We start from the raw sequence: 27,227 nt of genomic DNA on the forward strand, positions 1-27,227 counted from the left end.
GCGGCCCCGCTGCTGGCCCCCTAACGGGGCCTGAATTGATCGTGCCCGAGGCCGTTTCGCGCTGTCGTGAAACGCAACGGCTTTCACGACGGCGCGGACACTCTGCCTCATTATCGGAGAATCGCGTCCAAGTTTCCTCAGTCTCACCATCAACATTAGATTTTGTTAAGGTGTGATAATTTACTCTTAACCATTTTCAAGAAGGGTCTTTTAAACCAGATAGTGTTTGAAGATCTTGGCAAATTGCAAGTTTGAAACAGTACACTGGAAAATGATGAAATGTTTAAATAATTAACAGCAGCGCTATTTGGTACCCATCCTGAATTTGAGCTTCTGTACTAAAACCAATTTTAAAGTGAAATGGTTTCTCATTAGTACTTCAATCTCACATTGAAAGCAAATGTGCAGTCACTGGCCTCTCTGCCTGAGGCTATTAGCTTTTCCTTTGAACTAAAACTTTCCACACTGTTGTTCATTCGTGTAAGTGTACAATCAGTTATAAGTAGACACAGTGAAAAGATTACATTTTCTAGACAGAAAATTTAATTACTGTTACATCAGATTCTGTATAATAGTTGTTTCAGTACAATAAAGAAGTAGTTCAATTAAAGTTAAATTCTACAGACTGCTTTCGTGCAGCAAAATAAATTGACTGTTGCTCACAATTAATGTTATATGCTTTATTTTTCAGGAGTACATTATGTCTTTAATATGACATTGGCAGCTGATTTCAGCCTTCTTGAGAGTCAACGGGAATTTGTTCAGCGCTTTCACCAGAGAAGCCAAGACCAACATGCTTTACCAATGTTTGCCTCTGCTTGCCCAGGTAATCCACTTGGTAATTTTCTTTAAACTAAATTTTAAAATGCGAGTTGCTGAAATAACATTTAAAACTGCTGGTGCCACCCAACATCTCCCATATATCAATGACTTTGGTATCCGTAAGTGTGTTTCTTTCATAAATGTGAATGAACTATAAATTGTATAGTTCTGATCATTAGAACAATTTCTGCAGGGCAGATGGGCGATGCACATTTCCTCTTGGGATTTTTTTTAAAGAAAAGATTTAATGAATTTATTTATTTTGTGTATTTCAATATGTTTTTTTTTGTCTTTTATGATTCTTCCATCCACCTGAAACTGTTGCGAAACATTTTGAATCAGAAAATAGTGTTGAGATGTAGGTAGCACCATGGGTTGCACTGTTGCTTCACAGCGCCAGGGACCTGGGTTCAATTCCCAGCTTGGGTCACTGTCTTTGCGGACTCTGCACCTTCTTCCCGTGCCTGCGTAGGTTTCCTCCAGGTGCACCGGTTTCCTCCCACCAGTCCCGAAAGACGTGTTTGTTGGGTGAATTGGACATTCTGAATTCTCCCTCGGCGTACCCGATGAGGTGCCGGAGTGTGGCACCAGGGGATTTTCACAGAAACTTCATTGCAGTCTTAATGTGAGCCTACTTATGACACTAATAAAGATTGTTACTAAGGTTTGGTTTTACAGTAGGTCTACAACATATCCCATAATATACGTAACCATGCAGTTGTTAAGAGACATAGACCAATAACATACACTGTCACGAGGATAGGATAAAAATGTAATTCCTGAAGTGATCTTCTCGGTTGACACCACCAGCGTGAAACAATGGTCATCGGTCTCATTTCTATATATAAGCATTCTCTTCTTCCCCACCATCCTCCTACACACATACACTCCATACGTCCTGTACTTTTGTCTCACAAAATACAGGTCCAGTAGTTGAAAAAATGAAATGAAAATCTCTTATTGTCACGAGTAGACTTCAATGAAGTTACTGCGAAAAGCCACTAGTCGCCACGTTTGGGCGCCTGTTCGGGGAGGCTGTTACGGGAATCGAACCGTGCTGCTGGCCTGTCTTGGTCTGCTTTCAAAGCCAGCAATTTAGCCCAGTGTGCTAAACAGCCCCATTGATGTAGCATACTTAAGAACATAAGAAAATGCCATTCATCCCCTCAAGCCTGCTCTGCCATTCTATAGGATTGCGGCTGATCTGATCGCAGCCTTCATTCCCATTTTCCTTCCTGCCTCATAATATTTGACTCCCTTGTCAATCAAAAATCTGTCTAATCAGCCTTGTATATATTCAATGATCCAGCGTTCACTGTTCTCTCGAAGATAATTCGAAACATTCTGGGCGAGATTCTCCGCAAATGCGGAGAATCGTACAGGCTGCCGTGGGACAGGCCGTGACCCACCGCAGCCTTCACGCCCACTTCCGGGGCTGATTTTCCCCTCCCCGGGCGGGGCTAGGAGCTTCCTCAGGTGAGGAAGCTCGTGTTTGAAACAAACCTGTTGGACTTTAACCTGGTGTTGTAAGACTTCTTACTGTGCTCACCTCAGTCCAACGCCGGTATCTCCACATCTTATAAGTTGACATCTTTTATTGATGGAGTGGCTGTCTGCTGCCTCGAAAGACAATGGTTTAATTTTGACCTTTGCTTTTGAGCCGGACACACACCAAGATCAGATGACGCAGAATCAATCCCTTATGAAAGTGCCTGAATGCTGAATGACTATTGAAGCGTCGTCCGCAAAATATTAAACTAAGAGTAAACAGGGTGGTTATTCAGCCCATTGCGTCTGTCAGTTCTTATCCATGGCAATATAAAAGTAGAGAAATGTTGTTGTAATTGTACATGGTGTTGGTGAGACCTGAAGAATTGTGTCCAGTTTTGGTTTCCTTATTTGTGGAAGGATGTGGTGGCACTGGAGACAGTTCAGAGGAGGTTCACCAGATTGATTCCGGGAATGAAAGGGTTGACATATGAGGAGAGATTGAACAGTTTGGGCTTGTGCTCACTGGAGTTTAGAAGGATGACAGGGGATCTGATCGAGGTATATAAAATGGTATATAAAATACTAAGAGTGATCGATAAAGTAAACGTAGAACAAATGTTTCCCCTCTTAGGGCAATCTAGAATGAGAGGTCACAGATATGTTGAGAGGTGGCAGATTTAGGGTTAACTACTTCTCGCAGAGGGTAGTGAATTTGTGGAACTCGCTGCCCCATAGTGTGATGTAGTCTGAATCTTTAATCGGGGCCAGGTTAGCTCAGTGGGCTGGATGGCTGCTTTGTGATGCAGAGTGAGGCCAACAGCATGGGTTCAATTCCCATACCAGCTGACTGAGGTTATTCATGAAGGCTCCGCCTCCTCAAACTTGCTCCGTGCCGGAGGTGCCGCAGGTTAAATCACCAGCAGTCAGCTGCATAAGTAAATTTATTCGAACCCCTTCCTTGTGCTCTGTTATTGGTATTTTAAATTGATGACCCCTTGTCACTGATTCTCCAGAGAAATAATCTCCCCCTTTTAAAACCCTTCATTTTTAAAAAACCTTCAATTAAATCATTTTGACTTTCCCTGCTCCAGGGAAATAGACTCTGTCAAACATTTTCTCTATAATACTATGTGATGCCGCAGGTTAAATCACCAGCAGTCAGCTCTCCCCCTCAAAGCAATCTGGGATGATGGTGACTATAGGTGTGTGGGATATTTTGGGCAGCACGGTAGCATGGTGGTTAGCATATATGCTTCACAGCTCCAGGGTCCCAGGTTCAATTCCCGGCTGGGTCACTGTCTGTGCGGAGTCTGCACGTCCTCCCCGTGTGTGCGTGGGTTTCCTCCGGGTGCTCCGGTTTCCTCCCACAGTCCAAAGATGTGCAGGTTAGGTGGATTGGCCATGCTAAATTGCCCATAGTGTCCTAAAAAGTAAGGTTAAGGGGGGGGTTATTGGGTTACGGGTATAGGGTGGATACGTGGGTTTGAGTGGGGCGATCATTGCTCGGCACAACATCGAGGGCCCAAGGGCCTGTTCTGTGCTGTACTGTTCTATGTTCTATGTTTCAAGAAGGAGAAAGATATATTTATGATTTTAAAAATGAATTGGGGATATTAGGAACAGTCAGGAGGGGAATTTGAGACCAGGTAGAGACCAACCATGATCTGATTGAATGGTGGAGTAGACTCGAACGGCCTACTTTTGCTCCTAATTCCTTTGTTCCAAACCAAAACTAATCTTGATGTCCAGCTCGCCTTCCATAGGCCTGTATTTTTCTCTACTACAAATGTGAAACCAATTAATTTTCCTCAAAAGTGCAGTTGTCTCTACTTCGGTGACTTCCTTGCGGCAAATCATTTTACACTTTAACAACTCACTGCATAAGTAAATTTATTCGAACCCCTTCCTTGTGCTCTGTTATTGGTATTTTAAATTGATGACCCCTTGTCACTGATTCTCCAGAGAAATAATCTCCCCCTTTTAAAACCCTTCATTTTTAAAAAACCTTCAATTAAATCATTTTGACTTTCCCTGCTCCAGGGAAATAGACTCTGTCAAACATTTTCTCTATAATACTATGTGATCCCAGGTAATTTCCAGTTGAATCCATGTTTTGTACTCCCTATATTTTGAATGCCTGAGCCTTGAGAGCAGCTGAAAGACTTGGTCTTGACATGTATTTACAGAAAGACAGAATTAAATTTATTGAGAAACAAAAAAGTATGTTGATTTTTGACTTAGGAGAATCTGCTTGTGTTCCCTGTCTGATTTGGCATTTATGTTGTCGCTTGCCTAATAAAATTTGAGGGGTCTTGTCTTAAACAGTATAAATACTGGATTAAACAAGGAATGTTATTGATCTTCTCATAGACAGAATGAATGGACCTTGCCTGAAGGAGAGGAAATTCCTCATTAAGCATTCCTTATGTGTTTCAAAAAATTATCATTCTAAATTAAAGTCACTTTCCCATAAGAAAATATATAATAGGTGTGCGTTACTTTCTCTGGTCTGTAACATATTGGCCGCTTTGAACCTAAACTATTAAAAAAAAAAATATTTCACAAACTCTTATTAACTCTGGCAACTTGCCTGCTGCTTACCACCTCATGGCTCCAGCTCATTGCATCTCCCTCTCACTGCCTTCCCTGACTCGCTGCTCTGCTTTCTGTCTCCACTGACTCGCTGCTCCACCTTGCTGCCTCTCCTGACTTGCCTCTTTCCTCCCACTCGCTGGATCGTCCCCCTCTGCCATTCTCCCCCCCCCCCCCCCCCCCCCCCCCCCTTGCTGTAAGTGAGAGCTCATGAGAAGTGCAGCAAAAGGGAAGGGAGCAGGAGGAGCTGTGATTGAGAGGGAGGGGAATCTGGGAGGGACTGCAAACAGGGAGGGTCGGCGAGTCGGGAGGTCAGAAAGGGATTCTGGAGGGTCGAAGGGGGAAGCAGCAGGTCGGCATGTGGTAGTGTGATCCTTTAAAGAAATTGAGCATGCTCCGTAACCATGCCAAAATGAAAATGGCAGCAGCACTATTGGGGAACATCCCTAATCCATTAAAACAAGAATGCATTATTAGAACACACTTCAAGTGGGGGACACCTTTACTGAAAAATAAATATTTTCCAATGGGTGAAGGAATGTTTTATTAATTATGTGCAATAGCTTTATGCCCTTCCTAAATTGGAAAAGTCAATTCTGTTTTATTTTTAAATCGACCAGTAGGGAGTTTGTTTTCTTGCTCATGCACCCAACCGTGACTCAGCAGAAATTATTATTGTATCTGTTAGACTATGACAGTGACCCTGTTCATCAGTCAACTGTTGTGAAACTGTGCAAGTCATATGGCAATCATTTAATCTCAACAAGGGAAAGAAAAACAAGTAAATTTGAAAATAATATAACATGACTGGTAGGCTCTGATTACACAGGAAATCCTACATCACTAATGTTATTATTGTTCCAGTATTGGTCTGCAGATAAACGTAAGCAGCTGGTGTTAAAATACAAATTTGTAAAGTGCTAGAGCCATTAGACCAATTATAGATTCGGTATATCTCTGTTGAAGTTCTATATGGTATCTAATTCTTTTGAGTTGTTCATCCTCGATTGCTTTCTGATGAAGCAGTCTACAACTTTGGAGGAAAACATTTGCCAGCTAGTAGCTTTTGTAGGTTTTTGCCTTTCTTCCAAGTCCCTCTTCTTGACAGAAACAACATTTTGTAGATACATAAGGTATCATTTGGCATGCCAGAATATCAAAATTATTTGAAATGATGGATCCAATGGAGCTTGCTATGGACTTTAGAAAGTAAAGTCGCCATTGTCCCAGATGACCATTGATTACTTTCCCCTTTTGAGGGGGCGAGCTGACGGGTGGTGATTTAACCTGAGGGTCACAGCCCCTCAGGCGAGGGACAAGTTTGAGAGGCAGGGCCTTCATGAAAAACCTCAGCTGGTACGGGGATTGAATCCATGCTGTTGGCCTTGCTCTACATCACAAACCTGTTGTCCAGCCAGCTGAGCTAAACTGGGTAAACCAGAGTAGCTTTCAATTGAGAAAGGATTTTGAAAAAATCTCTTACCAACTTGAAGCAAGTATCACCAAGGGTGGATTCAGTGTTGAAATAGCCCCTGTTTGTGCCACTTACAAAATGTACACAAAATCATCATTAATGTGACCCGAGTATAAAGAAGTGATGTTTCATGATGCATATATTGAGATGTGTTGGGTAGAGGCTCGGAGCAGAAATAGGGCAATGCTGAGGAGAGCTGGAGAATAGTAGCCAGGGTCACTCTACCAAGAGAAAAGGGCTGGGGCAAGAAGGAAGAAAGCCTCAAGAGTGCTGGTGCAAAGAAGGGGGGGGGGGGGATCCTGTACGAGGGAGAGAGAGTTTTACAGGAGGGGTGGAGGCTGGACGTGAGGTTTGCTAGATGCAAGTAGAGGGTACTGCAGCAAGAACCTGGAAGAGTGAGGGGAGATTGTGATGGGGATGCCTGGTGGGGGACTCGCTGGTGGACAGAGGTGGAGGAGGATCATAAGTAACGTATGATCCTGCAACCACATAAGCACAGACTGTTCGAATGTTTCGCAGCAAACCCAAGCCTTCGATTGTCTTGGCATATCCCTGCATTTGGGCAAAGTTACTGTCAAGCTTGTATGGTGATTGACGTACATCAAAATGACACATGGGACTTGGAACATCAGGACCTTCGTGGGCATCCCCAACTGTGACAGACCAAGCATTGCACTGCCATCATAGCTCAAGAATTTGACTGCCTTGACATTGCCATCCTCACAAGGAAACCGTGTGTCCCTGTCATCAGCGCATATGCGTCTATACTTGAGGCAACAAGTGAGACCAGAGAGGGATTCTTCATAAACCCCTGGCCCAAGTGTCAGCAGACAACAAATTGATTCTCCTTCGAGGGGAGAGGACATCGCCTTATCGAATCTACCAACTCCCAACAGTCTCACTCCCAAACAACAGAAACAATATCACGAGAAGATTAACATCAAAGCCATCAAAGATCCCACCAAAGTGGCCCTTCTCAGTCAGAGCCTCACTGCCAACCTCTCCACCTCCGTCCACCAGGACGACAGTGTGCCCCATATTGCCTGGTCAACCCTATAATTCACCAGAACAAATGCCTCAACTCCTCTATCAGGAAACATTGTGAGTGATTTGACGAAAGCGATCAAGAGATACAGGATCTAAGTGAATGTAAATGCAAAGCTTTCATTGACATCACATTCCAAGTGAAAATCAGCAGCCCTTCAGGCATCTGTAGGCAACAGTACAGCATAAACCTTTCGACATAAAGAAAACATTGTGGATACAAAGAGTGGGATATCCAGCAACTTGTGGACACCAATGATATACATGGTTTATTCAGCACTGTCAGGATGATTTGGGTCCCAATCACTCGAGCGCCCACCTCGCTGAGAGCCAAACGTGTACACTGCTCAGCAAATTCAGTGAGGCAGTCAGTGCTTACTGGACAGAAAAATTTTAAGAGCTCCTCAACTGAGACTCTTTCTTAAGCTTGAATACCCAGTCTGGAGCGAGTGGTAAAAGCCATTAAGACAACTGAAAAGCAACAAAAGCCTCTGGAGCATTTGGAATCCCTGCCAAAATTCTGAAAGATGTCAGAGATGCAACAGCAAAACCTTGTATTCATAATCAGGGAAGAGGCATGGATTTCAGGCTGGTGAATGTGGCTACATTCAAGAAGGGAGACAAATCTCATTGTGGTAACTATAGGGAAGATCTTTTGTAAGTATCTTCCTCCGTCACCGCCTCCCACTGGCCAAAGCTCCTTCCGTACTCACTGTGCAGTTTTTACCCATTGTGGACATAATCTTCACTGCACAACAAATCCAAGAAAAATGCAAGGCACAGCCACAACTCCAGTACATGGCCTTTTTCAATCTCAAAAATCTTTGACTGTCAGTCTTGAGAAGTTTATGGACTATCCTCCTCCAATTTGACTGCCTTTAGAAATTTGGCACCATCCTCCTTCTACCCTATGATTGTAAGCTGTGATCCTCACCAATGGAGGTCCAGTCGGAGAAGACTGGGTCAAACACAGCTAAATCATCACAACAGTGTCCCCCGAATTCCTCTATGAAATACTGCACCAAATCTCCAGCAAATTACACAAGACCTGGAAATAATCTACAGATCAGATGGGAAACTCTTCAACATATGCTGTCTTCAGTCCAAAACCAAAATAACTTTCTGCCATCGAGCTTCAGCATGCAGATGATTCATGTGCTTCTTTTCGTTAATAAGATAAACTAAAACAACCAACTGTGGGATGAATTTAAAAGTACAGTTTCTTAAATGGGTACTTCATCAAAGTAAACAGAATCCAGATTATGCATATGTACACTTGCTCGGAGATACTTCAGCTCCGGGTCATTGTGGGGGTGACTCCTCTAAAATTGTATGAGAAAATGGTTCATTCCCTAAACTCTTGGAAAATGAAGCTCCTCTTTCAATCTGGTCCCAAAGCACAACATTCCCACTCCCATCTATTAAGATCAATGACAAGATCCTGGTAAATGAGGATAGTTTTTCATATCTTAGCCTCCTCTGACCAGAGGCAGTTGCAAACTTTGAGGTTCTTCACCACCTCCAATGTCCCAGCTCTGCCTTCGGCTGACTGAGAAAAAGAGGATTTGAGCACCGGGATCTCCAGTGCTAATCACTCAAAAACCAGTCCCAATGGACAGGACATGTTACTCGCACGCCTGGCACCAGACTCCTAAAATAGCTGCTCTTTTCAAAACACAATCACAGCAGGAAACTCTGAGGAAGACAATAGAAACTCTTTCTCTACAGCACGCCTGATGAGGGCAAATATCCTCGCCAACTTGATAGAGCCATTGGCTTGTGACCGACCCAAAATGGAGAAGGTTGATTTGGGAAGGCGTCAAACACACCGAGAGGCTTCATTGGGAGCATGCAAATGTGAAGTTGAGATGTTGAATAGGGCACAGAAACCTCCAAACACCTCATCTTTCCAATCCTTCTCACATTATCTGCCCTGTATGTCACAGAGCCTGCAGATTGTGCATTGAACTTGATCAGCCATCTTGGATCCTAAACATCACATGGTGAGAGGTGTACCTCTACTGCACGATGACTAATCGTATAACCTATCCAAAGGGTATACCAATAACCTGTCTGTGATTTGAACTGCATGTCTTGCACTTGTATCCTCACTGTTTTTGTGGAGTCAGAACTCTTTACTGAGAGAAAGCAAGATCTGAATTGTTCAGCTATTTTATTTTCCAGCAGGAAGTGAATGTACTGAGTCATGGTGATAATCCAATCTCTCAGTAATAAAGTTCAATTCCTCCTTGTGAACCATAAACATATGCTACACTATTCCCATTAATGAGTCACTTTGTTTTTCCTTAATTTTCTGGTTCTGACTGGGTGAAGGCATAAAGTAAGCACATTTCCGTGTGTTCAAGCTTATCAACAAGTGACATAGAGTAGTTCAGCTCTTCGTACAAATTGTCAAATATTACATTAGTATTGTCTTCTTTTAGATTCAATGTGAGTTGCACTGGTTTCTGTTTTCTCCTGAAGCTGACGTTGTATTTAAATATCGGGTGTTGGTGGCTTATTGAAATCTTAAGGAGGATTGGGCAATCCCATCTGTTAACATTCTGAAGGAGATGTAATGCACTTGGTCGAGGAGTGGAGTGATAGTTCTAGGCATCTCCCAGCTCTCCTAATAATTCCAACCTAAAATTTTTCCAATTAAACTAAGCAGGTTATTTAACGACAGGAATGTAATACTTGGCATGTGATGACGCACCCTATGTCAGTGGTCAATAAAAAAAGAATATGTCAAATGAACAACAGAAGAGCCCTTCACAAGTGCAGCACGGTGGCCTAATGGTTAGCACAGCTGCCTCACGGCGCTGAGGTCCCAGGTTCGATCCTGGCTCTGTGTCACTGTCCGTGTGGAGTTTGCACATTCTCCCCGTGTCTGCATGGGTTTCGCCCCCACAACCCAAAGATGTGCAGAGTAGGTGGATTGGCCACGCTAAATTGCCCCTTAATTGGAAAAAATAATTGGGTAATCTAAATTTTTTTAAAAAAGAAGAGCCCTTCACTATTATATGGCGGCGGCCCAGTGGTTAGCACTGCTGCCTCACAGCACCAGTGACCCAAGGTCAATTCTGGCCTTGGGCCACTGTCTGTGTGGAGTTTGCACTTTCTCCCCGTGTCTGCTTGGGTTCCCTCTGGGTGCTCCGGTTTCCTCCCACAGTCCAAAGATGTGCAGGTTAGGTGGGGTGGCCATGCTAAAATTGCCCCTTTAATGTCCAGAGATGTTGTGCAGGTTAAGTGGGAATACAGGGTTACGAGCATTACGGGAGGGGGCCTCGATAGAATGTGCTTTCGAAGGGCCATTGCAGAATTGATGGCCTCCTTCTGCATGGTAGGGTTTCTGTGGATTCTTCTATAGATTCTATATCCTAGATATTGTGATCGATGTGTATTCCTGGAAAGTGGTACAACAAACTCTTGTGGCCATTGATTTAAAAAGTGCAATGTTAATCTTTTGCAGGCTGGATTCGGTATGCTGAAAAAGCACTTGGCAGCCTTGTCCTTCCCCACATCTGCACTGCTAAATCCCCCCAGCAGGTCATGGGGTCTCTGATAAAGGACTATTTTGCCAAAAAGCAGGTAATGAAGGTGTGATTAATTAACCTCGATCACGGTTCCATTTTTTTTCTTTATTCTTTCATGTGATGTGCGCACACCTGGCAAGGCCAGCATTTGTTGTGATTCCCTAATTAAATGCCCTTGATCAGAGTGGCTTGCTAGACCATTTCAGAAGGCAGTTAAGAGTCAAGAACATTACTGTGGGTCTGGAGTCTCATGTAGACCGGGCCGGACAAAGGGCACAGATATTAATGAGCCAGATGGGTCTTTATAACAATATTTGTCATGGTCACATTACTGGGACTAACTTTATGTTCTAGATTTATTAATTTAGTTTAAATGCTGACAGCGTGTGTGCCAGAGCATTCGCCAGAGCCTCTGGAATACTAGTTCAATGTCATTACCACAATATCACCGCCTTCCTCCTCCGCAAAAGGACTTTGACCGTCAACATGGGTGTTCATGTTGTCCTGGCTAACACCCCGCACTTGAGCAAAGCTTTTTAAAAAATCAAATTGATTTCCATAATCTCGCATCTACTGTTGGTGGAACTTTGCTGGCACAGAATTACTGGTGTATTGGTCAACATGTCATTGAATATGAAAAGTGCTCCATCATTCTCTCATGGAACTACTCGTTGCTGTGCACCTTCTGGCAGCCAAGAATATTCTGAATAAAACTAATGACCTTCTTCATTTGCAAGGCTTAAGGCATTGTGCTGTGCTCCCACCTATGGCAATCTATTTACATAGTCATTGTGCGCTGAAGGACATATCCAAGGTATTTTCCACCAGATTAATGATTTCATCTGAAGAACTCTGCTGAGAAAAGCCAGGTGTTAGAACTGTTAATGAATCGCCATTTTGACAATTAAAACTGAATTAGCTCATCATCACAAATGCTTCCCGCTTATTTATCAACACCGTCAGCCCCCGCATCTTCATATCTAATCCTGAATGGAAGACTTGCCCTACCCACCCTTTCCTGAGCTTAACTGGTGCTCGATCTTCAAATGCGTTTCCAGTAAAAATGCCACATCAGCCTTTAAATTCCTGAAGTGGACGTACACTTGCGATTGTTGACTGGCCCATTCAGTCCTCGGGCCCATTCACCCCTCTCGCATTCTATGTGACCAACCTGGTCAGGGGACACACTGCCCCCCCTCCCTCCCCTGCTGTACAACCATAGCCCTCCTAGGACAAACCCACATTATGCACCCCCCTCCCTTCCCGGGCTCGCCCTCGAATGTCCACCGTCACCAACTCCCTCATTGCACTTTCAACAGCCCCACCCCGTCAGCAGTCTTCACCTAAACAGAACAACAATACCACCTCCCTCTAACACTGTATCCACCTGTTCAGCCCCCCCTCCCCCCACTATGCTCCTGTGGACTAGCTAGCCTGGCAGCCCTCACCCATGATGCCAAACGTCCTACCTACCCCAGCCCCCATTCTCGTACTTCCATAGTGCAAATAACAATAAGAAAAAAGGTGCACTCACCCTCCCCAGTCCTCCAGCATCCCACCAAAGAACCCCACAGGAAAGAAAAATTACCCCTAAGAGAAAAGAGGTTCTCCCCTAACCATCACCAAAAAAGAAAGAAAACAATAAAGCAAAAAAGACAGAGAACCAACATTTCCTCACACCTCCTCCAAACTTCAATGTCCTCTCCTGCCAGTTCATTGTCTCTCAAAAACTCCATTGCCTCCAAATAATACTCGTGTTTCAAAATAATACTCGTGTTTCAAAATAATACTCGTGGTCGTTGTAGGTCACCCAGAGGCGGGCCGAGTACAGCATCCTGACCTTCGCCCCCTTCGTAAAGAGGGCTGCCTTGACTCAGTTGAATCCAGCTCTCCTCTTGGCCAGTTTCCTAGTATGCCTGGAGCTCATTATCTTTCCAGGTACTTCCCCATATCTGTCTGGCCTACTGCAAGATCTTCTCTTTGCCTCAGAACCAATGTAGCCTCGCCACCGTCGGTAGCTCATTTGCCTTAAACTTCCTCATCTGCACCCTATGCACCCAATCGAACGTCAGGGGCCGCTCAAACGCTACATTTCCTTGGCTACATAAGAGCCAGCGTCCGCTCCCTCGATGCACTCTGGCATCCCAACAATTCTCATTTTATCTTCGGGAGTGGTTCTCCAAATCCTCCACTTTCTCCTTGAGCCTCTTCTGGGTCTCCCTCAACACCCCAATTTCATCCGCCAATGAGGTGGCTCTGGCTCTGGGTCTCCAGCCTCCGCTCCACCCGTCCAATCCCTGCTATCAGCAGGTGTACGACCTTCGCCAGGTCCTTCTGAGCATCCCTCCTCTATTGAATGAACTTTCTCTGTTCAGAAATACCACTAACTGTTCCGTCGACCATTTGGCCCCTTGCTCGCAGCCATCTTTCCCTGTGTTGCACAAAGAGTTTCTTGCTCTTGCAGTTCCTTTCTTCTAAACCCACTTCTGGTCCACTAATCCATCTACCAACCTCCCCAGTGGAGTATAACATTCCTACAACACCTCTGCACTCTTTTCCTACAAAGCATCCGCCCGGCAACCGAGTAAAAGGACCGAAAAAAAAAAAAACGCCTCGCGACCTCTGCCGACCGACTGTCGCGACCCACCATTTTCGCTTACCTTTAATGCGACAGGTGAGCCTGCTTTGATCCTCACGATCTCACTTGTTTTGTCATTCAATGTTACATTTCTATATGGGTTGTTCATCAGAGGTGTTGGAGCTCACACCAGCACAGCTTTATCCTATTGTGGACTCTGCTGAACAGCTCACACCACCACTGCTTGTCCTGTTGTGGGTTCTCCTGAGACACACTCTCAGCAGGTTTACTTCTGAGATCCTGGCCTGTTTGTGTCTCTGGACCTCTCTTACTTAGTACAAAACAATCCATTTTAAATGTTCCAGTCCTGTTGCTTCTTTGCGGCCGACAAAATGGAGGAATCGCAATCGCGTCCAGAGCACGTGACATTAGTCTTCAGGGTGCGTGACCTGTTTTCAGCTGTCGCTTCAGGCAGGAAGACTGCATTAAATTTTTTTAAATCTTCTACTGGGTCAGCGAGCTAACATCAGGAGGAAGCGGTGTTACTTGCTGGGCTCCGGGCATGCACACTGATGAACGTGCACGCGTGCACAGGGCACCTGAATTCTGAAAGCCAGTTGCAGCTGACATTTAAAAAAAAAAAAATGTTTTAATGTAAATTTGAGTATCCAATCAATTTTTTTTCCAATTAAGGGGCAATTTAGTGTGGCTAGTCCACCTACCCTGCACATCTTTAGGTTGTTGGGGCGAAACCCACGCAAGCACGGGGAGAGTGTGCAAGCTCCACACGGACAGTGACCCAGAGCTGGGATCGAACCTGGGATCTCGGCGCCGTGAGCAGCAATACTGACCACTGCGCCACCGTGCTGCCCGCAGCCTGCGTTTTTAAAAGCCAGCTGCTGCGGCTGTTACGCATTAATTCCCACCATCAGATGGCTCCGCGATCCCCCCCCCTTACACCCGCCAGCGACCCACCTGCTAGTCACGACCCCGACTTTGTAAATGGCTGGCATAGACCATTGGTCATAAATTCTGGGATTGGCTGTTTAAAAATAAGAGTCTAAATGCAATCAAAACCCAAAAGAAATGGTTTACATCTGTGATAGAAAAGAATAGAAAATGGGGAGACACTGTTCCTGCTGGTGGAAGGAACGAGAGCCAGAGGGCACAGATTGAATTGGCAGAAGAAGCACAAGCAACGTGAGGTAACAGATTTTCCCGCAGCATGTGTTTAGAGTCTGGAATGCACTGCCTGAGTGTGGTGGAGGCAGCTTCAATTCAGACATTTAATAGGGAATTGGAACATTATCTGAAAAGAAAACATTTACAAGATTATAGGGAAACAGCAAGAGCGTGATACTAGATTAATTGCTACTTCAGGGGTACTAGCACCAGACGATGCTATAAATGGCTGCTTCCTGTGCTGTAACTCTTGTAGATTCCATGTGCGGATGTTGTGACTACACTATTCAAATGCTGTTTTTTTTTCAGAATAATGTTCCTTTTAATACAATCCTTAACGGTAAACAGGATAGCAAATATCACAGATTATGTGATGAAAAGTTCATCGTTTTTAACTTTCTGTTCTGCCTTTCTGTTCTGCCTATGTACAGTATTGAGACAAATAATTCCACCTGTGACCTGTAAATATTTAAGAAGTGTAAGGACATTTCAGCATTCAATATGTTAGCAGATTTAAGCACCAATTTGTTTTGACCTTTTTTGGGCTCTTTTCTTCCCCCAGCAAATCTCCCCTGAGAAGATCTTCCATGTAGTTATAACGCCTTGTTACGATAAAAAATTGGAGGCACTTGGTGAAGACTTTCACAGCAGTGTACACCAGATCCAGGGCGTCGACTGTGTATTGACTTCAGGTAACATTACTACAACAGATTTTTTTGAAGTTTGATCAGGAAATTGTGTGAATACAATAAGGAGTGAGATGTAATGTGCTTAGGTGAATAACTTGATATGGTTAAATATTGGGATTATAGCCAAAATATTCATTCTCCCTTTATTGATGCTTTTGGATCTGCTAAGTACTCCCATCATTTTCTGTTTTTGCTTTGGATTTTCAGCACCTGCAGTGTGTCATTACTTTTGATTTTTGGGATTATCTACTAGTGATCCAAGTGTTTTCTGTTGACCTGTGTCCAGAAGCACGTCCCGCCTGCTTGTCAGCTTGACGGGCCTGGTGCAGTGGTACTCCTTTGCCAACTCTCAACTTCGGGCTGTCATCTGAGGAGTTGATTCCGGTCTCTCTCTCTCTCTCTCTCTCTGGGTTCTCCTGTATTGAACGGTTATAAGCCTTCTTTTTTCCTTACTCCCTTTTTTCCCCAGCCACTGGAATTTGATTTATCAGTCATTGTACTGTTAATCAATTTATTTCTGGGGCCCATCCTGCTGAATAGCCTGTAGTTAGTGCCTCTTATCTCTTGTCCTATTCTACACGATAGGACACCAGGAGGTGGGCCCTTCACCGGTTCCAAATGTAATAAGTTCTGTTGTGGTGTTGTTACAGTACAATACTCCAGGAAATAGCACATCTTGCAGTTTGTTTCCAGTGAGCTCACTGTCCTTCAGGAATGGTATCAGCAGTCTCGAGTAATTAGATTAACTCCTTACTGGGTATCACATTCCTAAATGATTAGGAACTGTGGGACAGCAGAAAAATTATGATGTAATGGTACAGAAATCATCAGAAACTAGTGGACAGGTGCAAGAAGATGATTAAAAGTAACTTTTCTCTTCAAGAGGACGGGAACAAAAAGGGGTGGAAGATGTGTTTCAATTCAATATTAAGCTTATTTCTAGACATTGCACGTCAAAAACAAGCTGTAACTTCTGAGCTCCCTGGGGGTCTGATTTGAGGGATATCCCAGAAATGCATTTGGGAATCATAGAACATACAGTGCAGAAAGAGGCCATTCGGCCCATCGAGTCTGCACTGACTCACTTAAACCCTCACTTCTACCCTATCCCCGTAACCCAATCACCCCTCCTTACCTTTTTGGTCACTAAGGGCAATTTATCATGGCCAATCCACCTAACTGCCCTCTCGAAAAAAATCCCTCTCGAAAGTTCACAAGTAAGGGACTGAATAATTCAAGAAGGCAGCTCACCACCACCTTCTCAAGGACAAGTGACACCCACATCCTGTAAATGATTTTGTTTTTTAATTACCCAGAAGTGCTAACTTCCTCTGGACAATTGTCCTGAGCTGGGAACCATCCGAAAATGAGCTTTAAATTGCAAACTTCAGATGGTTACACCAATAGTTACCCGCAAAAGGTTGGAAGAATTTAACTTCTGGGTAGCTATTGTAAATGCTCAGATCGATATCGCCCCCACCCTACCCCCGGCACAGAGGTACTGTGGAATCACAATGGTAACAAAGGATGCAGAGAGGCTGATGTGCAGAAGAAATTGCTGGAGAGAGAATTTGGGGATTTGATATTTAATGCGTAGTGCTGGTTTGTTACGTGAAATGTTATGAAGAGAAATAGGGAGTAGATTTTAAAGAATGTTGGGGAACAAATAAGCTTAAAAGACATGGTGTAAACGAAGAATCACAAACATTTGATTTTAAGGAACATTTCTCTTTGGCCAATGAAGATAGTTTAAGTTTTAAGGCCAAAGTTGGAATTAAGACCACAGTTGGGTGATGGGGCATGTCACTGTGTACCATAAAAAGGCATTAAAAAACGGTTGCAAGATCAAATATTGACTCTAGCCTTGGGGAAACAGGAGTTTAATGGAGAGGTTTCCTCCAGGTGCTCTGGTTTCCTCTCACACCAGTCCCGAAAGACGTGCTGTTAGATGATTTGGGCATTCTGAATTCTCCCTCTGTGTACCTGAACAGGCGCCAGAATGTGGCAAGTAGGAGCTTTTCATCGTAACTTTATTGCAGTATTCGTGAATGAAAATGAAATGAAAATGAAATGAAAATGAAATGAAAATGAAATGAAATGAAAAATGAAATGAAAATCGCTTATTGTCACGAGTAGGCTTCAATGAAGTTATTGTGAAAAGCCCCTAGTCGCCACATTCCGGCGCCTGTCCGGGGAGGCTGATACGGGAATCGAACCGTGCTGCTGGCCTGCTTGGTCTGCTTTAAAAGCCAGCGATTTAGCTCAGTGAGCTAAACCAGCCCCTTGAGCTAAACCAGCCCCTGTGAAGCCTACTTGTGACAATGAAGATTATATTATTATATAGTCAGAGCGAGTTAACAGCATCTTCAGCTGGAAAGTTGGATGGGAGCCGGTCTCGAGGGCATGGAAATTTTGTAGGCAGTTAGAGCAAGAAACTGGAGTCGTCGGTAGAATTGCTTAAAGTTTCCTCATGGCAACAGAAAAGAAGAACAACAGAGTGCAGGTACATTCTTTCAGCAACTCTCACAACTTGTAGGTGTTCACTGCTGCAGTAATTGTAATGATTGTTTAGAATCCGAGACATTTTACAGCACAGAAGGACGTCACTGAGCCCACTGTCTGCGTGAGCCGAGAAACCAGCCACCCAGCCGAATCGCACTTTCCATCATTTGGTCTGTAACTCTGCAGATTACAGCCCTTCAGGTGCCTATCCAGACACCTTTTAAATGGGTTCGAGGGTTTCATCCTCTTCTACCCTTTCAAGCAGTGAGTTCCAGACCCCCTCTGGGTGAAAAATAATTTTCCTCATTTCCTCTGTAATCCTTTTACCAAACACTCAAAATCTACGCCTCCTAGCCACTGACCGCTCCGCAACAGTAATTTAGGCCCTTTCTATCCATTCTATGCAGGCCCCGCACAACTTTGTACATCTTAATCAAATCTCCTCTCTGCCTCCTCTGTTCCAAGGAGAAAGAACCCAGCCAGTCTGATCTTTCCTCGTAGCTGTAAGTTTCCAGTCCTGGCAACACACTTGTATCTGTAATGAGGTGACCAGAATGGCTCACAGCACTCACAATTGTGGCCTAATTACATTTTTTATAGTTTCAACATCTTGTGTTCACTGCTCTTACATTTCTTTTCACTGCTCTTACTTTATTAGCCGAGGCACAAAATGTAAAGGGTTTCACCCGCCTTCCTAACCACTTTATCGACCTGTCCTGCTGCCTTCCAGGGTCTGTGGACATTTTCTCCACGGCCCCTCACCTCCTCTAAAGCACTTTAGAGTCCCCCCCCCTTTACCTTGTTTGATCTCCCCAAATGCATCACCTCACACACCTTGGGTTGAATTCGATTTGCCATTTTTCTGCCCAACCGACCAGGCCATCCTGCAGTCCACATTTATCCTCCATTATCGACCACGCAGTCAATTTTTATGTTTTTCCCAAATTTCGTGATCATGCCCCTATATTTATGTCAAAATTGTTAATCTATATCGCAAAAAGCAGGGGGCCTAGTAGTGAGCCCCGCAGAATCCCACTGGAAACAGACTTGCAGTCTCAAAAACACCCGTCGACAATCACCCTTTGTTTCCTGCCACTGAACCAATATTATACCCAGCTTTTTTTTTAATTCATTTACGGGATGTGGGCATTGCTGGTCAGGCCAGCATTTATTGCCCATTCCTAGTTGCCCTTCAGAAGGTGGTGGAGAGATGCCTTCTTGAAACGCTGTAGTCCTTGAGGCATAGGTACATCACTGTGCTGTCGGAGAGGGAGTTCCAGGATTTTACCCCAGTGACCGTGGAGGAACTGTGATATATTTCCAAGTCAGGATGGTAGTGACTTTGAGGGGAACCTCCAGGTGGTGGGGTTCCCAGGTATATGCTGCCCTTGTCTTTCTAGATGGTAGTGGCCGTGGGTTTGGAAGGTGCTGTCCAAGGAACCTTGGTGAGTTACTGCAGTGCATCTTATAGATGGTACACACTGCCACTGTTCGTCAGTGGTGACGGGTTTGAATGTTTGTGGAAGGAGGACAATCAAGTGGGCTGCATTGTCATAGAAGCATAGAATCTCTACAGTGCAGAAGAAGGTCACTTGGCCCATCAAGTCTGCAACGACTCTTTGAAAGAGCACCCTACCTAGGCCCAATCCCCTGCCTTGTTATTGGCACCCCACCCCAAAGGACAATTTAGTGCGGCCAATCCGCCTATTCGACACATCTTTGGGCTGTGGGACGAAACCGGAGCATCCAGAGGAAATCCACATTGAAACTCCACACAGACAGTCACCTGAGGTCGGAATTGAATCCGGGTCCTGCCGCTGTGAGGCAGCAGTGCTAACTACTGTGCCGCCATGCCGCCCTGGATGGTGTCAAGCTTCATGAATGTTGAAGCTGCACTCATTCAAGCAAGTGGAGAGTATTCCATTACACTCCTGTCTTGTGCTTTGTAAATAGTGGACAGGCTTTGGGGGGTCTTGAGGTGAGTTACTCACCGTAGGATTCCTAGCCTTTGACCTGCCCTGGTAGCCACAGTATTAATATGGCTAGTCCATTTCAGTTTTGGGGGTAACCCCCAGGATGTTGATTGTGGGGGGATTCAGCATTGGTAATGCCATTGAATGTCATGGGGCGATTTCTAAATTGCCCTGGATCCCATGGGCTTTATTTTTTAACAGTCTGTCATCTGAGTTCCTGTCAAAACTCTGGCTATATTTAGGAGTAATTTAAAGCTTTTAACTTTGAAATACAGAATAGAAATAAGGAAGTAGAATTTGCATATGACTCAATCAACCATTAGTGCGACAGTCAATAGCTGTGTTTGGGATATCTTTTAACGGAAGGGTGGTGTAATGGAGAAGAAATGTAGCTTAAAGGAAGCATGCTTTGTCAAAATTTTTTGCACGTTTTTATCCTTCTAAATATTTAAATGCACTTCAAGTATAATTCAAATTCAATGAACTTTCACATATTTTCAGGTGAAATAATGCAGATGATGGAACAAAAAGGTCTCCTGTTGACAAAGGTGGAGCCAGCAGCTTTAGACAATATGTAAGATCTCCATTCTATCTTTGTGTATCCATAATACTGTTCTTCTTTTAAAATTTAGATAAACAATAAAGAAACATGAACTCCTTTGTTCACACTCTTTTCATGTTTTATTTCCGGTGAAGATTTGAAGAAATTGGTGATGTGCGTATTGCAAGGCATGAGGGGAGGGGATCTGATGGCTTCCTCGAACACATTTTTAAATATGCTGCTAAGGAGATCTTTGGCATTGAGGTCAAAGAAATCACCTACAAGACACTCAGGTGTGTTTTAGAAGCATTCACAAGCATTTTTAAATTGTAATTGTGCGGAAAGTGCCGGGTTGCTGGCTATCCTGTCGTGTAATTGTTTTCACGTCACAGTTCAGCTGTTTTTTTATGATGCCTACGGTGACATTGCTGCACTGACTGACTTTGAGCTGTGCACTTGTATCCATTAGAATTAGAGTAAGGCTATCCAAACACACTTCCTTCAGGGCATCACACTTCTTCACTATATTCCAGAGGTAAAGGATTTGCCAACAGGCCTAAAGTTTCTTTGAGTGCATGATGGTGATGGGCTTACTTGCTGACAATGCCCTCATCAGAAAATGATGGTCCAGTGTGCCCATGTTTTCATATTTTACACTGGCAGCAGTGAGGCGTCTAGCCACTAGCACCTACTTAGAACACTTTCCCAACAGGTTTTCCTTTGCAACCCTGTTAAAAACACACTACAGCATGTAAACAAAATGGTTCATCTATTTAAAACATGAATATGGAGCTGTGGATGCAATAAACAGAGGCAGCTGTATTTGAACCGATTTTCATAAACTTCAGGACAGTTTACTGTGGCTTAATCTTGGCTATTCGGCCAGCTTTAGTGGAGCACAATAGCTCTTGAGTACTAAATGATTGTCTTTATTGCTGCAACGAGAGGTTTGTAGCTGAAGCCTTGTACCATGCAAATTTGCAATTAGGCCAAAGACAGAAACTTTTAGATTTGAAAAACTGCCCAATCTACCTCGAATTACCCTGGCAAGGCAAAGTTATAAACTGGTTAAGCAAACTGGTACAAGCTGCGAGTGGTATTTTCCACAAGCTGGATGCTCCTATAAGCCCAAAAAGACATTATCTACCACAATTGGCGGATTGACTACCACAATTGGCAATACAGTGGTTAGCACTACTGCCTCAGCGCCAGGGACCCGGGTTTGATTCTGGCCTTGGGTGACTATGTGGATTTTGCACGTTGTCCCCGTGTCTGAGTGGGTTTCCTTCAACCTGTCATGCGAGAGTACCTTTTAAGAAGTGGGTGTTTATAAATAGGTGTGTATATAAATATCTGTAGTGAGAGTCCCTTTAAGAAATGGGTGTTTATTACTGCAGTGATGTCAGAGAGTGGGTGGAGCTGGGCTATCTGTCGGCCTTTTACTTTTGTTTTCGGCTGTTTGCTGCAGGGTGTGTTTTAGTTTCGTTTTCAGTGTTGGAGCTGAAGCCAGACAGAGAAGGTGTACTGTTGAACTTTCTGCCATCAAAATGAAATGAAAATCGCTTATTATCACGAGTAGGCTTCAATGAAGTTACTGTGAAAAGCCCCTAGTCGCCACATTCCGGCGCCTGTCCGGGGAGGCTGGTACGGGAATCGAACCGTGCTGCTGGCCTGCTTGGTCTGCTTTATAAGCCAGCGATTTAGCCTTGTGAGCTAAACCAGCCCCTTTTGAAATTTCCAACTTGTTTTTGCGATGGCCGGGAATCGAACCCGGGTCAACTGCTTGGAAGGCAGCTATGCTCACCACTATACCACCATCGCTCAAAAGACTATCTCTTGATCATTTGGTGAATTCAGAATTATAGATGTTCTCTGTAGTGAATGTAAACCTAATATGTCTCTGTTAAAAGATGTTTTAAGTCGTATGGATGTTAAAAGGAAAGCTTAAAGGATTACTTAGTATTGTAGTCTTTGGGGGTTATATTTGAATTAATGGTTGCTAAGATGTTCACTGTTTTAAAAAGGTTAACTTGAGTTCATATAACAAACATTGTTTTGCTTTAAAAATTACTTTGCCATTTTTGCTGTACCACGCCTGTAGAGTGGGCCGTGTGCTCCCCTTATCACAATCTAGTAAAAGTTGTGGGTCAGGTGAACTCCATGATACACTTTTTGGGGTTCTCTAAACCTTGGCCCATAACAAACTCAAAGTCCAAAGATGTGTGGATTAGGTGCATTGGCCATGCTAAATTTCTCCTTGGTGTCCAAGTGTTGGCAGCATTACAGGGATAAGGTGGAAGAGTGGTCCTGTGTAGGGTGCCCTTTCAGAGGCTGGGGCAGACTCGATGGTCCGAATGGCCTCCTGAACTGTAGGGAGTCTGAGTTGAGCAACATGGTGTGAATTTCAGTTCCAGTGTGATGCCAAGCACGTAGGACTTTTGTCCCGGTGATTGGCTGATTGAATCAAAAGCCCTGTGTAGATCATACTCAACCAGGCCGTGCTTGCAAAACACAAAACGAAATGTGTATTGTTATATGTGCTTGGCACTTGCTGAACAATCCTGAGTGCGTTAATAGCTACACTAACAACCAATTAAAGATAATTTCAATGGTTCGCACAGTTGCTTCACAGCTCCAGGATCCCAGGTTCGATTCCCAGCTTGAGTCACTGTCTGTGTGAAGTCTGCACATTCTCCCTGTGCTTGTGTGGGTTTTCTCTGGGTGCTCTGGTTTTCTCTCTCAGTCCAACGATATGCAGGTTAGGTGGATTGGCCGTGCAAAATTGACCTTGGTGTCCAAAAAGGTTGGTTGGGGTTACTGGGTTATGGGGAAAGGGTGGAGGTGTGGGCTTAGGTAGGATGCTCTTTCCAGGGGCCGGTGCGGACCCCATGGGCGAATGGCCGCCTCCTATGATTTCAGCCCATAAAGTGATTAATTTATATTTGTTTGAAGCAACATACATTCATACAGAGGGTCCCATTCTCTGTGAACAACAGGAATATGTTCACGTCTTGCGCCTTTTTTGAATTACTTGGGGGCTTTTCTACAGGAGCCTATTCTCTAAAGCTACGTGTCAGCCAATCACCACACTTTTCTCCTGAAGTGTAATAGTTGTGATCATTGCATTCTTGCATATGGCCTGAAGCGTTCAAGACGTAAAGCTTCCGTAACATATTTCTCTTTTCAGCAATGTTCAAGTTCTCTACTACCAAGCAACTTTAAAAAAAATTCTCTTTTCTTTTTCTGTTTAGGAATAAAGACTTTCAAGAAGTTACTTTGGAAAAAGATGGTGATGTTGTTTTACGATTTGCAGCCACCTACGGATTCAGGAATATTCAAAATATGGTTTACAAACTAAAGAAAGGAAAGTTTCCTTATAACTTCATTGAAGTCCTTGCATGTCCAGGAGGTAATACATATCTTCTTTCAGCCATTCAATGTAATGCTTTAAGACCATAAGAAATAGGAATAGTAGTAGGCCATTCGGCTCTTTGAGCTTGCTCCGCCATTCAATAGAATCACGGCAGATGTGACATTCCTCAGTTCCGTTTTCCTACACTAACTCCGTAACCCTTGATTCTCTTACTGATCAAGAATCTATCTATCTCCGCTCTCTGTGGCAAGGACTTCGAAAGATTCACAACCCTCTGAGAGAAGAAATTACTCCTCATCTCAGTCTTAAACTGGCACCCCTTTATTCTGAGACTGTTCTTTGGTCCTAGATTCTACCATGAGGTTGAATTGACCCTGTTGAGCCCCTTCAGAATCCTATAAGTTTCAATGAGATCACCTCTCATTCTTCCAAACTCTTCTAAATTTCAATGAGTAGAGTCCCAACCTGTTTGACCTTTGCTCATAAGACAGTCCCTCCATGCTTGGGATCATCTGAGTGAACATTCTCTGAACCGCTTCCAATTAAATATCTTTTCTTAAATAAGGGACCAAAACTGCTCACAGTGCTCCAGATGTGCGCTCACAAGTACCTTGTACAGTTGCAGAAAGACTTTGCTACTTTTATACTCCAACCCCTCTTGAAAGAAGGGCCAATATTTCATTAGCCTTCCTGATGACCTACGTGCCAGCTTTCTGCTTCGCGCACAAGCACCCCTCCCCCCCCCCCCCCAGTCCCTTTTGTGTTGCAGCTTTCTGCAATTTTCTTCATTCTCTGTTCTTTTGTTCTCCGTTCCAAAATGAATAACTTCATGTTTTCCCACATTATACTCAATTTGCCAATTTTTTTGCCCACTTACCTAACCTATCAATATATTTTTTGTAAACTGTTTGTATCCCTCTTGCAACTTGCCTTTCCATCTAATGAGGCAGTCGATGATTTTCACCTGTTTTTTTTAGCTGGGAGATGCTGCTGAATGTTGAGGAATAATCAGTGTACATAGTTCCACACTTATTCAGAATTATCAGCAGTGGAATTTATTGATTGGGGTGTGGACAGGGAGAGTTTGAATGATTGGATTGGATTTGTTTATTGTCACGTGTACCGAGGTAAAGTATTTTTCTGCCAGCAGCTCAACAGATCATTAAGTACATGGGAAGAAAAGGGAATAAAAGAAAATACATAATAGGGCAACACAAGGTATACAATGTAATTCAATTAGCACCGGCATCGGATGAAGCATACAGGGTGTAGTGTTAATGAGGTCAGTCCAGAAGAGGGTCATTTAGGAATCTGGTAACAGCGGGGAAGAAGCTGTTTTTGAGTCTATTCATATGTGTTCTCAGACTTCTGTATCTCCTGCCCGATGGAAGAAGTTGGAAGAGTGAGTAAGCTGGGTGGGAGGTGTCTTTGATTATGCTGCCCACTTTCCCCAGGCAGCGTGAGGTGCAGATGGAGTCAATGGATGGGAGGCAGGTTCGTGTGATGGACTGGGCGGTGTTCACGACTCTCTGAAGTTTCTTGCGGTCTTGGGCCAAGCAGTTGCCATACCAGGCTGTGATGCAGCCAGATAGGATGCTTTCTATGGTGCATCTGTAAAAGTTGGTGAGGGTTAATGTGGACATGCTGAATTTCCTTAGTTTCCTGAGGAAGTATAGGCATTGTTGTGCTTTCTTGATGGTAGCATCAACGTGGGTGGACCAGGACAGATTTTTGGAGATGTGTACCTCTAGGAATTTGAAACTGCTAAACATCTCCACCTCTGCCCCGTTGATGCTGGCATGGGTGTGTACAGTACTTTGCTTCCTGAAGTCAGTGACCAGCTCTTTAGTTTTGCTGGCATTGGGGGAGAGCTTGTTGTCACTGCACCATTCCACTAGGTTCTCTATCTCCCTGCTGCATTCTGACTCGTCGTTATTCGAGATCCGGCCCACTATGGTCGTATCGTCAGCAAACCTGTAGATGGAGTTGGAACCAAATTTTGCCACGCAGTCGTGTGTGTTCAGGGACTAGAGTAGGAGGCTAAGTACGCAGCCTTGCGGGGCCCCGGTATTGAGGACTATTTGTGGAGGATGTATTGTTCATTCTTACTGATTGTGGTCTGTTGGTCAGAAAATCGAGGATCCAGTTGCAGAGTGGGGGGCCAAGTCCTAGGTTTTGGAGCTGATGAATCGAGTAGGAAAATTGGAATCGGGTGGCAAAGCCTTTCCCTTCACTCAGTGTGGGTCAACGGAGTGGAAACTCTGCACTTCCGCGAATTATTTCACCCATGAGCAATGCTTGCGTTTTCTTTTAAAATTCTATCCAGCATAAAAAGTTTTAATGAAGCAGTTTTTTTTTAAATAATTTTTATTCAAATTTTTCAACAACAAATTTTCTCCCAACAATAAAATAAACAAGGTATAGAAATAAACAGATAGAAGGACCCCCCCCCCCCCCACCAATACAAAGCAATAAATTAATAACAATACAAAAAAGAAGAAAGTAGCAAACAAACAGTCGCAAAAACAAACCCCCTTTACAGACCCCAACCCCCCCCCCCCCCCCCCCCCCCCCCCCCCCCGCCCCGGTTGCTGCTGAGATTTTTTATTTGGAATAATTTTTATTCAAGTTATCAACAACAAATTTTTATCACAACAGAGAAAAACAGTAACCCCTTCCCTCCAATACAAAAACAATAAATTAACAAGAAAAAGAAATAAGCGTAAAACCATGCGAACAAACCCCCATAACGAACCCGTAGCCCTCTTTCCCCCCCCCCCCCCCCCCCCCCCGGCTACCTTCCCCCGATTCCCGTCCATTTTCCCCTGATTCTTGGCCACCCGACTATTCTTCCTCTTGTTCGTTGGCCACAAACAGGTCCCGGAACAATTGCATGAATGGCTCCCACGTTCTGTGGAAGCCGTCGTCTGACCCTCGGATGGCAAATTTGATTTTCTCCATTTGGAGAGATTCCGAGAGGTCGGACAGCCAGTCTGCAGCTCTGGGTGGTGCTGCTGACCGCCAGCCAAACAGGATTCTATGGCGGGCGATCAGGGAGGCAAAGGCAAGGGCGTCCACCCTCCTCCCCAGGTATAGATCTGGCTAGTCTGAAACCCCGAAGACCGCCACTATCGGGCATGGCTCCACCCTCACCCCCACCACTTTGGACATAGCCTCGAAGAAGGCTGTCCAGTACTCCACAAGTCTGGGGCAAGACCAGAACATGTGGGCGTGGTTGGCCGGGCCTCTTTGGCACCGTTCACATCTGTCCTCCACCTCCGGGAAGAACCTACTCGTACGGTTTCTTGTTAAGTGGGCTCTATGTACCACTTTTAGTTGCGTCAGGCTGAGCCTTGCGCACGTGGAGGTGGAGTTGACCCTATGCAGTGCTTCGCTCCAGAGTCCCCACCCTATCTCAATCCCCAGGTCA

The 27,227-nt window shown here is 44.3% G+C and overlaps 1 protein-coding gene and 1 non-coding gene across 3 annotated transcripts in view; one reads left to right on the plus strand and one right to left on the minus strand.

Annotated features, from left to right (window-relative positions):
- The window catches only part of narf (nuclear prelamin A recognition factor), a 45,126-nt gene that overhangs the window by 13,075 nt on the left and 4,824 nt on the right, over positions 1-27,227 (plus strand). For both annotated transcript variants that reach the window (XM_038777110.1, XM_038777109.1), the window contains exons 6-11: positions 692-826; positions 10,896-11,014; positions 15,282-15,411; positions 20,385-20,457; positions 20,580-20,717; positions 23,676-23,833. In XM_038777110.1, coding sequence (XP_038633038.1) covers positions 692-826; positions 10,896-11,014; positions 15,282-15,411; positions 20,385-20,457; positions 20,580-20,717; positions 23,676-23,833 — 753 coding nt within the window. The remainder of the gene's footprint in view (positions 1-691; positions 827-10,895; positions 11,015-15,281; positions 15,412-20,384; positions 20,458-20,579; positions 20,718-23,675; positions 23,834-27,227) is intronic.
- trnag-ucc lies at positions 22,174-22,245 on the minus strand. Its single transcript has one exon. It is a non-coding gene; the product is annotated as a tRNA-Gly (tRNA).

Source organism: Scyliorhinus canicula, chromosome 18 (genome assembly GCF_902713615.1).
Source record: "Scyliorhinus canicula chromosome 18, sScyCan1.1, whole genome shotgun sequence".
In the NCBI taxonomy this organism is placed as follows: domain Eukaryota; kingdom Metazoa; phylum Chordata; class Chondrichthyes; order Carcharhiniformes; family Scyliorhinidae; genus Scyliorhinus; species Scyliorhinus canicula.